General features: G+C 39.2%; 1 protein-coding gene across 2 annotated transcripts in view; it reads left to right on the forward strand.

Annotated features, from left to right (window-relative positions):
- LOC139739072 (coatomer subunit zeta-1-like) overlaps positions 1–12,289 on the forward strand; it is a 119,061-nt gene that overhangs the window by 26,144 nt on the left and 80,628 nt on the right. For both annotated transcript variants that reach the window (XM_071649683.1, XM_071649684.1), the window contains exon 4: positions 10,117–10,264. In XM_071649683.1, the coding sequence (XP_071505784.1) occupies positions 10,117–10,264 (148 nt within the window). The remainder of the gene's footprint in view (positions 1–10,116; positions 10,265–12,289) is intronic.

Consider the following 12,289-nt stretch of genomic DNA (forward strand, 5'->3'; position numbering starts at 1 on the left):
ACGATGAAAACTTTTATGATGAAGCATCATTATAGCAATTGTGTCCGTCTCTCACAAGATATGTTTTACTGGTAAAAAACAACAACAACAATTGTGTCTGTCTCTCACAAGATATGTTTTACTGGTAAAAAACAACAACAACAAAACAACTCCAGAATAATTATGTAGATGTATTTTGGGGCAAAGAAACCTAGCTTTTAGAGATGGTTGATGGGAATTAAGAAAAAAAAATCCTCATCAAGAAGAGCAGGTCATTCTTTAAAGTCTGACTGAAACAAAATTAATTGAATGACTATTTGTATAGGAGAAAGGAAACAGCAGAAGTTCACATAAGAAAGAAAAAAAAAATGACCCAAGCTGAATATGTATCATCTTTTTTTTTAATGGCAAATGTTAGATATTAGTACCTTGCATTGGTTGTATAGTCACTTTGAATGATGCTTTGAAGATTTCTTACAAACCTTATGTATTTGCAGGATTAGTTTTTAATTTCTTTTGATGGAACAGTTCAGTATTTTTAGACCATTACCCCATTTTGTACCCGTGGAACTTTGTAGACATGAAATTGGAATGCTTGGAATCGAATTCTGTAGTTTCAAATGCCCCAAACCCCACACGTGCCTTAATAGAACCAAGTGTTCCTCACTCATCACTCGCTTATAGAGAGATGTTTCAATAGAACGGAATCCCTATTTATGGTTCCCCGGGAGCTAAATTCTGCCGAAACGGTCGCTAGAGGCGATCCCCGGGCGAGTGTCTCGGGGACGCCAACGAAGCTTGCACTCCTCCGCTCCAGGGTCCCCCGGTCAAACTTGTGAGTCACCCTCTCCTCCTCCTCCTTTACAGGGCGAGCATAGTTATGGGTTAGAGGGTGCTTCAGCAATAGAACCAAGCTGTCATTTTTGTGTCAGTAACAGTGAAAAGAATTACTTCAAACGTATGTCGTTAATTTTCAGATTGTGATATTATTTATTCAGCATTTTGGCACAAATTAGCATTGCACAAATTGCAAATGTGGAAATAAGTTGGAGCTGCAATTTCAATGACAATCTAGTTGGCCGTTATTTTTCAGGTAGACTGCTGTCAATCAATATGCCACCATAAGCCTTTGAAAAGTTGGAAATAGGTTGGAGTTAGTTGGCTGCTTTTTGTGTGTGTGTGTGTGTGTGTGTGTGTGTGTGTGGGACTGTTGTCAATTGATATACCAAAATCTATTTATAAGCCTTGAGGATGTAACTTCAAATCAAATGCTTTATAATTGCCTTTGTAATTGACTGTAGAAAGCTGTTCCCATTTAACTCGTTGAGGACGGACTGATTTTGCTACAACACACATTTCCCATAGACACCTGCCCGAGTATACTCAGGACTCGTCCTCAATGGGTTAAAACCTTTCTGGAACTCAAACTAGCCGACCTAGGATTTCATGGAAATGCTATAGTACAATGCACACAACTTCTCAAAACACTTTTCAGTTGACAGGAAATTTGTTGTTACCTCTGCCATGTGTGGCTGTGTTTTTACTGGCATTTGTTCATTTGTTTATCTGGACAGCGATAGCACTTCAAGAGAGTTACAACCGAATTTGGATGACGTTTTCGGGCTAGGTCCAATGTGGTAAAACAAACAAGACTCTGTTTTGGCGGTGAGCCTTATCATGATTCGGTTCCAGTAGTTTCCTTTACGTGCGCTGGTTTGTGCCCTGTTTTGTGCCATTAATGACCTTCAGGTCTTGGCAAATTTTTGACCTCTCTCATGGCTTCTACTTCTGCAACTGAAATATCAACTTTTACTCAACAATTGCTAAAAACTTTTTCTTTCAAACTTACCCAATTTAGCACTTGATAACTTATTCAGTGAAACTTACCAAATATTCTTGATAATGTGATTTGAAAAGGGCATTTTGTGTATCATAGGAGCAAGTAGTAATTTGTAGCCAATTATTGTGGACATGTTTGTCTGGACCAACTCTCCGTTGAAGGGTAAGGTTCACAGTTTTAATAGGAGAGCTTTAAAATATGACACCATTTGCTCTCCTTTGGGAAACTTATGACAGAACTGCATTAACAGTTATGAATCATGAATGACCTTGTCAGGGAAGTGATAGGGACAGAGATAGTGGTAATGTGAGAGTTTATTAGTTTACAGGTAACATGCAATATATTGGTAATGCAGGGCTGCACACTAACCCATTTTTTCTACTGGTCCAAACTGCCTCTTCGACCAGTAGGTATCCAGTTTTTTCCATTTTTGACTGGTCCATTCCTGAAAAAGTTACTGGTCCAACAGTGAATTTTACTGGCCAGGGACTGTCGGACCAGTGCCAGTTTGCAGTGTTAGGCAATGTCATCTAGTGGCCCACTGGTACACATTACCATAAGTATCTGCTCTATTCCAAGCAGAATATTACCAGGGGTGTATCCAGGATTTTTTCTGGGGGGGTCGTAACCAAAATTTTTGGACCTTTACCTTTGCGAGGGAGCGGAGCGACCGAGCGGGGGGAGGGTGTGGGAGGGGGGTGTCCCCCCTTCCACGGTAGGGAGTTTTTGAATTCTATATCTTAAAATGGGGCAATTTGGTGCATACAAAAGTGACTTTTTCGGCATGGCAGTGCAGCTTAGAAATAAGGTAAATTATGGCATACTAAAACTAAGTTACGAAATTTACGAGGTTTTTGACAATTTGCTGGAACACCACCTGGTCACATTTTTTTTTTCCTGTTGTAGGCCTATATAGAGTAAAAAGCCCTCAAAAAAAAAAATGTCTTTTACAAAAAGTGGACCTCTTGAAAATTTGGGGGGGGGTCGTACGACCCTCCCGACCCCCCCTTGCATACACCCATGATTACTCGGAATTCGTGTAACATGTATTGACCACAAACATTGCAAAGGATGACCCATATATGACTGACTCAATTCTAGAACTGTCACAGCTGCTCACATTATGTAATGGATAAGTGCAAAACAACAACTATACTCCTTGTTGTACAATGAGGTATATCAGTCTACAAAATTGAGTAATTGCTCTCATAAATCCCCAAACTGGATGTATGTTTTATGTACACAGTTTATACAGTATCATATATCATGTTTTATTAATCGCCACTGGACTTGATGAATACAACACACATGATTGAGTCACGATGTCGAATGTTTCTTTGTCTAACATTGTGCGGCACAATGTGCCTGTTGATACCATTTGCTGACTATTGCTAGTCACCTAGCAAACCACAAAGGGTTGGCAATATTTGCTCATTTTTCGTTGAATGTTTCAATGTCTTTGATGAATACATTTCCTTGCACTTGGTTATGTCTGTGCAGTACTCCAAGCACTTCAGGTCAGGCACAGTTGATGTCAAAAATCTTACATTACTGACTAGGTTTACAGATGATGTGGTTTTTAAGAGATTTTTATCAGGCTTGTTTAGAGAGCTGTGGATTAGACAATCCTGGGAAGGAGAACGTTTGAAATGCATGACATCACTTGTAGAACAATTCGTCCAGCTAGTCTTAAATGCATGCACATTATATGCATCAAAGATAATCAAAGACACTTGTGTGTACGTGTAGATTTTGACTGTCTTGGAATAATGGGAAAAGAAAATGTGAAATTTAGAGCTTGAGACAAATTGCAATATTGATGTTATCTTTGAAAACCCGCCCCTTTAATTCTGAGTGGGTGGATTAATGTCACCCTGTGTGCTTTAGACTTTCCTAGAAACCGCAGAGATGTAGCACCATTGGGGGGGGGGGGGGGGGGGGGGGGAGGAGGGGAAGGGTAGCATCATTTGGTGCTGTGCATCAAGGGCCTTGTTTTACCAGGTCTGGTTTCTGCTTCCAATATTATATCCTGACAAAATTTAAAGGTCAGATCATTGTTGTAGTGATTAATGCACTGAATTTAGACTTACATGCTTTAATAGATGATCCCAACAGGATATTTGGTTGCACTAGGAGCCTCAACATTGCTGAAAATCACAGAAAACAAACACTGTCGATGAAAGGGGAGAAAAATGCTTGTGTGTAAAGGGCCTGGGATTTATTGTGATTGCCAGTTACCATATATACTTGTTGAGTGTTTATTTCAAACATGATGATGCTGTGTAGCTAGGCATGCTCTTGGGGAGTAGGAGAGGGGAGGAGGGGGGGGGGGGGGGGCTGGTTGAGAGGGGGGCAAAAGAGAGGAATGAATTCATTTCCCGCCCTTTTTTCCAGGGTTCTTTTTCCCCCGATCCCAGCCTGGCTGTTCCCCAGTCAGCCATGTCTCCTTCCTCCAAGATAAGTTTTAAACTTGACTTCTTGAAAGGGAATAGTCTGACAGAGTCCCCCGCCTCTGGTTATCACTCCGGATTCGCGACATCAAACCGAAATTAAACTTACATATATATATATATGTAATGTATTCAAACCCTTTTTGTACTCACATGCCCCCCTCCCCCCAATCAGAAACCCAAAACACAAGTAGAGATTTTTTTTTCCTCCTCAGGGGCCGCGTGACACACAGGTAAATTATGAAGATCCCAGATCAAACAGGTAGAGTCAGTTTAGGTGCGATATGACCAGAATCTAGAAGGAATCGTTGGATTTACAGACACTTCTCTTGACTTCAAATTGTTGCTACTTCACTTTACTACACCCATGTTTGTGTTGGGAAATGTCATCACCGCGTGAGCACTCAAAAATTTAGGCGGATATCGTGTGGTCTGTGGTGATAACTAATGCTTTAAAAGAAAGTTTTTACTAGCAAAATGAAATCCAATAGGTACCTCAGCTCCCAGAGGAACCAAAATGTAAAAATAACCCCTGAAAATTCAACCAAAAGAAAAATTTCCTCATAAAGACTTTTTTTGACCTTGTTGTATGCATGATTGTATTTTTGTTTTGGTCTTTACTAACCCAACAGATTGAGTGGGAGGGTTAATAAAGAAGAAGAGGATGATATGGACCCTGGATTTTCAGGGATGATTTTTTTTTCTCTCAAATAGCATTTTGAATGTGTGGGACTGCACTGATACCAAGAGAAATAAAGGGAATTTTAGAATGTGAAGGTCCTGAGGCCTATACAATATCGAAAGATAAGTTTCCCATATAACTTTACAAACTCTAACGCCAAGCTTCCATATCCTATGAAGTATTTTGACCTGTTAACCCAAATAGGAAACTTTCATGTGTTATAGAGTATTCAGTTGAAATCAGTGAAAGCTGTTCATTGCCTTGTTTTTGTTTTCAAGTGTTTTTCAGGCATATGAAGTTTACTTGACAACTCCTGAATACAAAAAAAAAAAAAAAAAAAGTAAGATGAGATATAGTGAGTGTGCACAATATACTTCATTTCCTAATAGCCAGTCACTGGAGTACAACATTGTTGAAAGCATTTATGCCTTTAACCCAATAGGAAACTTCCGTACATCAGTACTTAGTAGAGTTCAGTAAACGTCATTTTTATGCCTCGTTAAAAAAAAAAAGAGCAAATGAATTATGTTCTTTTAAGAAGTAAATATGACAATATGTAATGTGAGATATGATAATTGTGCACAATATACCCTCTAAGAGTTCATAATAATTGGTGAAAAGTTAGTGGAGTGCAAAATTTGATGAAAGAAATGGTGACCTTAACCAACTTACCTCGGTCAGTGAGAAGCAATTGACTGCACACATGTAATAGGAGTTGTACAGGGAAAAGAAATGGCCGGCTTCAGGGCTAGAATTTCTGTTTTCAGGAAACCACAAACACTTGGAGGGGAAAGGTAACATTACACCTTGCATTTGCCTCTCTGAGAAGCGCATAAATCATATCAGGGGATGTTGCCTAGCTGCTCATTAACCGCTTCTTTCTCGTTCCGCCTCCTACTTTTATACTTCATATAGAGTAAAATATCCCGTTTGCGGCAGTTTAAGCATTGTTAAGGGTTTTTCCAACTTGTAAACAGATCAGGCAAATTATTTTCAACCATTTCATATATCATAGACAAGATTATTCATTAACGCAATTGTTTTCATGAAAGAAATTTACCATTGACCAATGCAGTTTTCATGATTTATGAGGGCAAAACCCGGCACAATTTTCGCCGATAAGGGCGATATGCGACGTAGTATTTCTGCTTGCGGCACGATGTACAATCCCTATGCAATACGCGCGTGCTCCGCGATCTTTAGCTGAACGCCTTCACATGTCTCGCGAACATTGCGTAAGCGCCAATTCCCATTGCGAAAGCACGTGAAAATAGCGTGCGCACATGCATTGGCCGCAAACAAGATCGCAATTCTGGCGGTGTTGTTGATGCCTTTCTCGTGTTTTTCTCATTTTTTTTCGATTGTAACATCTACTTTCCGAAAAAAATGGCGGCCCACATCGGCTCGCGAAAATTCTATTTTACGTGAGGATATGTTTTCAAAATCCATGAACATCGAGAAAACGACAAAAAATCCAGTTTCTTGGACCATTGTTTCTTAACTGTTATGTTAAGAAGTACCGAAAATTTCATTTTGGATGCGATATGTTGTCATTTAGGTGAAAAAATTTCACTTTCGTCAGAGATCGTGCCCATTTTATCGGTTGGTTTTTGTTGATTGCTAGTGTGTTAGTATATGTGCAGTGTGTATGTAACAGTGCAATGCTGTGTTTAGCTGTATATTACCGTGTATGTTGTACCTGCTGCGAACGGCTGCACGGCCGCTTACTGACGCAGTTACTCTAGTAACGATGAAAATAGTGAGAACTTAAAACACATCAACTCTGCTGGTTAAGATGAACAAGGCTTACCAAGAAATTATCTACACTCAGCTACACTATTAGAAATGAATAAATTAGATGAAAATTAATGAATGAACATATGAATAGATAGATAAATAAATAGATAGATAGATAAATAAATAAATAAATAAATAAATAAATAAATAAATAAAGAATGAATCTGTGCAGTGGTAAGGTTGCAGAATTTACCAGTATGCCTTCATGCAGATCTTTGAAGATTGCACAGATGAAATATTTCAAATTTGTGTTGGAAGTTCATTTCAAGATTAAGATCTTGCATGAGCTGAGGCTCTAATACACCTTCCTCCCACCTCAAACCCCCCCCCCCCCAAAAAAAAAGAACAACCAAATAAAAACACACAAACTAAGGATTCCTGTTATTATAATCTGATTTTAAAGCATCATTGAACTATTTGTACAGGTGTGTATGTGTCATTAGTCTTTGTGAAGGCCATAATGAAACAGCAGAATGCAAGTGGACATTTTAAGACAAAGACTTGACCATAGGCTATAGTGCACCTCTGCGTAGTGCTTAAGCCATTCCCTCTAAGATTCTTAAAATCTCTGTAGACTTTGCACATAAAGCACCTGATTCCCATGGGCAATGGGTTAATTTAGTATTCAATAAGGGTTAGGCATGGAGGAAACTGAGTGAAATTCAAATTATGTTTAAGTCAGAATGCAAAGATTTAATCGTTGCTGGTTTTTCTTTATGAGAAAGAGAGAGGGAAAAAAAGTCTCATCTTGTTTCAGACATCTGATTGTGACTGTATGTAATCTTTCAATATAATCTGTCAAGTGTGTAAAAAAAAGGCAAAAGCAGTGACGACTTCGACGCGGCAGGTGTGTAATGAGCGGCCTAATATCGGGGCCGTTCCGAAGAGAGGAGAAAATCGGCATGAAAATGTCAGGGGGACGTCTGTCAGCAGTCGCCAAATTGGTTCTGGGCAAGACAGGATGGGGTTTAGCGATAAGAGCAAACCATGGAAAGGCACCCCTGGTCTCCGGACACCTTAGGAAAACCCAGGACGGTATATGTAGCGGGGTGTAATGAGGGAGCTTCGGGGCCAGACAACGGTGGCATCTAAATATGTCCCCCGTTTGCGGTGATGAGGATGCTGAGTTTAGTTTGAGCTTCTCTCTTCAGTCCATCTTCCCCTATAATATCTACTTCTTTCTTTCTCCTCATTCTCCCTTTGTCATCCAATCTCTGCCCTCTTCTCCTCCTTTTACGAAAAATATTTGCATACTTCCATTCCCAGGAAACCGTATTCTTTTTAAAAATAGGTGTAGGTACCCGGTATGTGCTGACCTTTATTGCAGGCAGTTTTGTGAAATATTAGGTCACGAATGATTGGTCTCCATGAAACTTTCCTCGCGCAACTGTTCCAGTTACATTTTACATTTTGTTAGTCGTCTTTTTATCATTTAACCCTAAAAAGACTGGGCTATTTTGGTAGCTCGAAAGAAATCTTGGATCGCGCGATGAAATTTGCACTGCTATGTAATCTACAAAATCGTATATTTGAATTTTACAAAATAGTCTTCTTTTATTCAATTTTGATGAATTATGCTAATTTATGCGAGAAATTTCTTTGATCTAAATCAGTAAATAAAGCTCCAAAAGTGCTCATTTTTGTCTAATTATTCTTTGTGGCATTCTTAGCAAATGCACTTGAAAAAAAAAATCGGTATCAAAATTAATTTCTTATTCATTTTATTGTTTTATGAATTTCTTATGTATTTCTTTTTTTTGGAGGTAAACATTTGTGGAGACATGAAGCACAATACATGGTCAAATTAATTTTAGCCATTGAGAGTAAAAATAAGCATATTTATTGAACCATGTGAAAAAAACTCAATTTGCATTGACTTTGTACACAAAATCACATTTTTGAATTTTCGGCCTCACGTGCATGTACAAAAAGTTATGTAACTTTAGTCACAAATTTGGTGTCAAAAGAAACTCGAAAGAAAAAAGTCATAGAGCATCGCGGCGAGAACAATGCGCGTTGCAGAGTAATCGCGCGAAACGTCGAGGTGGGGCCTTTTAGTCTTTTTAGGGTTAATCTCACGGCTGTACTAAGTTTGAATGAAAAATCTCCACAATAAGATATGTTATACTGTATAAGCTGTTATTTTCGTGTACAGATATTTTCGTAAATGAAGCGGTCAGGGACATTTCCGCAAGATGTTGTTTTCATGAATTGACACCAAGGCTATCGTAAGTGCACTATTACCCTAGCGCAATGCAACATTTTCGCATATTGTTATTTTCGTGGTCCAACAGTGATTTGCGAAATTAATGAAAATTAAGCTCTGAAAAATAGCAGCTTATACAATAGGTCAGTAAGCATTTTGTTAGACTTTGTGGATATACGGTAACAGCCAATCAGAATGTGGATGTTTTTTTTTTTCTATTATTGACACAAGTACATAATCATGATTACTGAAATGCGTACACCATACTATTACACCTCTTTACAATAGAGGATTGAGTGCGCTTTGTTAGAATTAGGATATTTCATCACTCAGTTCTATGGTTTTGTGCTGTACAATTGTATGTCATTAATTTGATTTCTACAATTCATTGTATTTCATAAATTATAATGAAAACCTCTCTTATTTCTGTCACTGATCATATTTTCATCGCTGGTAAGGTTTGAGAAGTGGAAGGCAAGAGCTACATCACAGTTTTAGGATGCAGTGATATGCAACATGCATCCTTTCACTGCCAAGTTCATTTCATGCAAATCAAACAGTTTTGACCATGTCGATAATATCATTCATATGCATCATATGCCTCTTGTATACTTGATTCATTTTAGTGAAGATAATTGAAGACCTGAATATAAGAACGACCCAAGTCCAATTTTTGGCCAAATTCAGTTTGACATGGGAAATTGTAGCTTATGCATGGACTCGTCTTGTGTATAAATGATAAATCCTAATTACCCCCGGAAGTGCCTGAAATTAATGAGTGAAATCTTATATGAATGTAAGAATGACCCAAATTTTTACATTCATATTATAGCGCCCTCTCTCATCGCTTCTCTCATCTCATATAGCAGCCTATATTGTATATGATTCAAAGAACGACCCAAGTCCATATGATTCAAAGAACGACCCAAGTCCATCACACAAAATGGCCTCTCCACAATTAATGTAAATGTTAATTGTCATAATAATATATGTTCTAATTTGTATATACAATGTTGCCTTCCCATCACAGTTAAATAGAATATTATTGGACAAACAAAAAAGATATGAAGTTTTTTTAAGTTTACTCGAAATGGCCTTCCATGGACTTGGGTCGTTCTTATATTCAGATACTCAATTCTTATCTCAATTTTCTTCTCTGCAGCTGAAATTATCATGCTGGACGGGATGACCATCGTCTACAGAAGCAACGTCGATCTCTACTTCTACGTGATTGGCGGGTCGACGGAAAACGAGCTCATCCTCGTCAGTGTGCTGAACTGTCTCTACGACACCGTCAGCCAGATCCTAAGGTCGGTATCTGTCAACACATCGCTGTGCTTCAATCACAGTGCAGCTTGGTGACGGTTGACTTTTCGCAAACATTCCTGGATGTCGACATCACTTTAATAGTATAAAAAGGACCGGACGAAGGGAACCAAGATCACCAAGCTCAGAATCTTCTGCCAGAAAAGAATTAATGAATGAAAATATGAAAGGGACCTCTCAGAATGCTATCTTAGATATAGTCCTGATCAGTTGGATTTATAGCACTAGTCTAAGAGAGTTTATAGAGAACAGTATCCTGCTTCAAGAGATGCTGTGTGCTATCATAGCAATCACCAACCTGATTGTAGTAAACCTACCTGTGCTCATAGCTGAAAACTTTACCTTGTTTTAGGTACTGTGACAAAATGTAAAGCTCACAGGATGTAAATAGATAGATAGATAGATAGATAGATAGATAAATAGATAAATAGATAGATAGATAGATAGATAGATAGATAGATAAATGATAGATAGACATAGAAATATGGATAGGTATAGAAAGAGATGAGGAAAAACATAGATAGAAAGATCAATAACAAAGATAGGTATGTGTAGATAGATAAATAGTGAGCATGTCTGCCAGCTATCATATCTTGGGGGAGGGGGAGGGGGGTAGGAAAATTAGAAGCTCTATTCAATTTTGTTCATATGTTTTTATGAACGCCTGGCAAGTGTGATATATGGGAGATGAATATTCCTAAATGTGCAATTTTCATCGAGTTCAATCTTTGTCCTTGAATCTCGGGATTAATAGCTATGAGGTAGATAAAATCATAATGGAATGATATAGAACAAATAGGTAGATAGATTGATAGATATATGGAGAGACAGACAGACAGATGGATAGACAAACAGACAGACAGACAGACAGACAGACAGACAGACAGACAGAGAGTAAGAGGGAGGAAAGAAAGAAGGAGGAAGAGAGAGTGAGAGGAGATGAAAAGGAAGATCAAGGAATGATGGATGACACATACAGCCATTCTTTATACTTCATGCTCCAAAATATTCTGTGCCATTCCTTTCCCAAGTCTCTGCACCAGGGGTTCACTTTTGCACCCCATTCCCCTCTCGATCCGTCCGCCCTGCCGACCGGTCCCACGTGTGCAACCGTGCCTGCTTTTTATAGACCGCAGACAGGTAGTGAGCAAAGGGGGTCTGGTTTCACAGGTGATTTGCCGCCGCACATGGTTCCATTTCCAGACTACACGGCCCTCTGTAATTGACATCCTCTCAGTGGCAAATGTGATTTTGAGCCGCTCCGACTCCCCGGGTCCACGCAGAGGGGCCCAGAAAAAGCCTGTCTGGGACTGGCAAAACGCATCTCTGGCTCTGATCTATTTCTTACTTCTGACAAAGGCATGTCCTGCTCTTGTAATATTTGAGAGACATCCCCAGTCCAGGGAAAGGTGGTTGTTCTTTGGCTGCGACAATATCGCCTCATTTAAAGCGCTGCATGTGCTGCCATCATTTTGCAACCATATCTTTAATATAGATGTGTTCAGAAGATCTTGTTGGGGTAGCATTTTGTGTGTTTATGTCTGTCTGTTTGTGAGTCTATATGTATGTTGTACGTGTGTATGACAGTTGTTGTGTGTGTGTGTGTGTGTGTGTGTGTTTGCATATGTAAGAAATAACAGTCCACTTCCTTCTTCAAAGACATTTGCATCATGTGGAATATAATCCAAGGTCTTAATTGAACCTCCTCTCCCCCCCCCCCCCCCCCCTTGCAGGTCTAAGATTTGCCACTACATAAAAAGATTCTCATAGAGTATCCCAGATACAGTACCCCTTTTATATCAGTTCCTTTCTTCTACAACATTTTAATAGCAGAACGACAGAAGAGAGAGGAAACATCTTGCCCATTAGACCAGGCCATCAGCAAGAGGCATTGATAGCCCCGAAGAAGAGCTGGCCTTACACGAGTGGGACCTCTGACACTCCCCCCCCCCCTTCCCCCCTTCCTTTTTGCTCTTTTCCCCCCTTAGATTCTTTCTTAGATACAACTT

Source organism: Diadema antillarum, unplaced genomic scaffold (assembly GCF_040938485.1).
Source record: "Diadema antillarum isolate AM-2024a unplaced genomic scaffold, OU_Dant_1.0 seq00000782_RagTag, whole genome shotgun sequence".
Classification (NCBI taxonomy): domain Eukaryota; kingdom Metazoa; phylum Echinodermata; class Echinoidea; order Diadematoida; family Diadematidae; genus Diadema; species Diadema antillarum.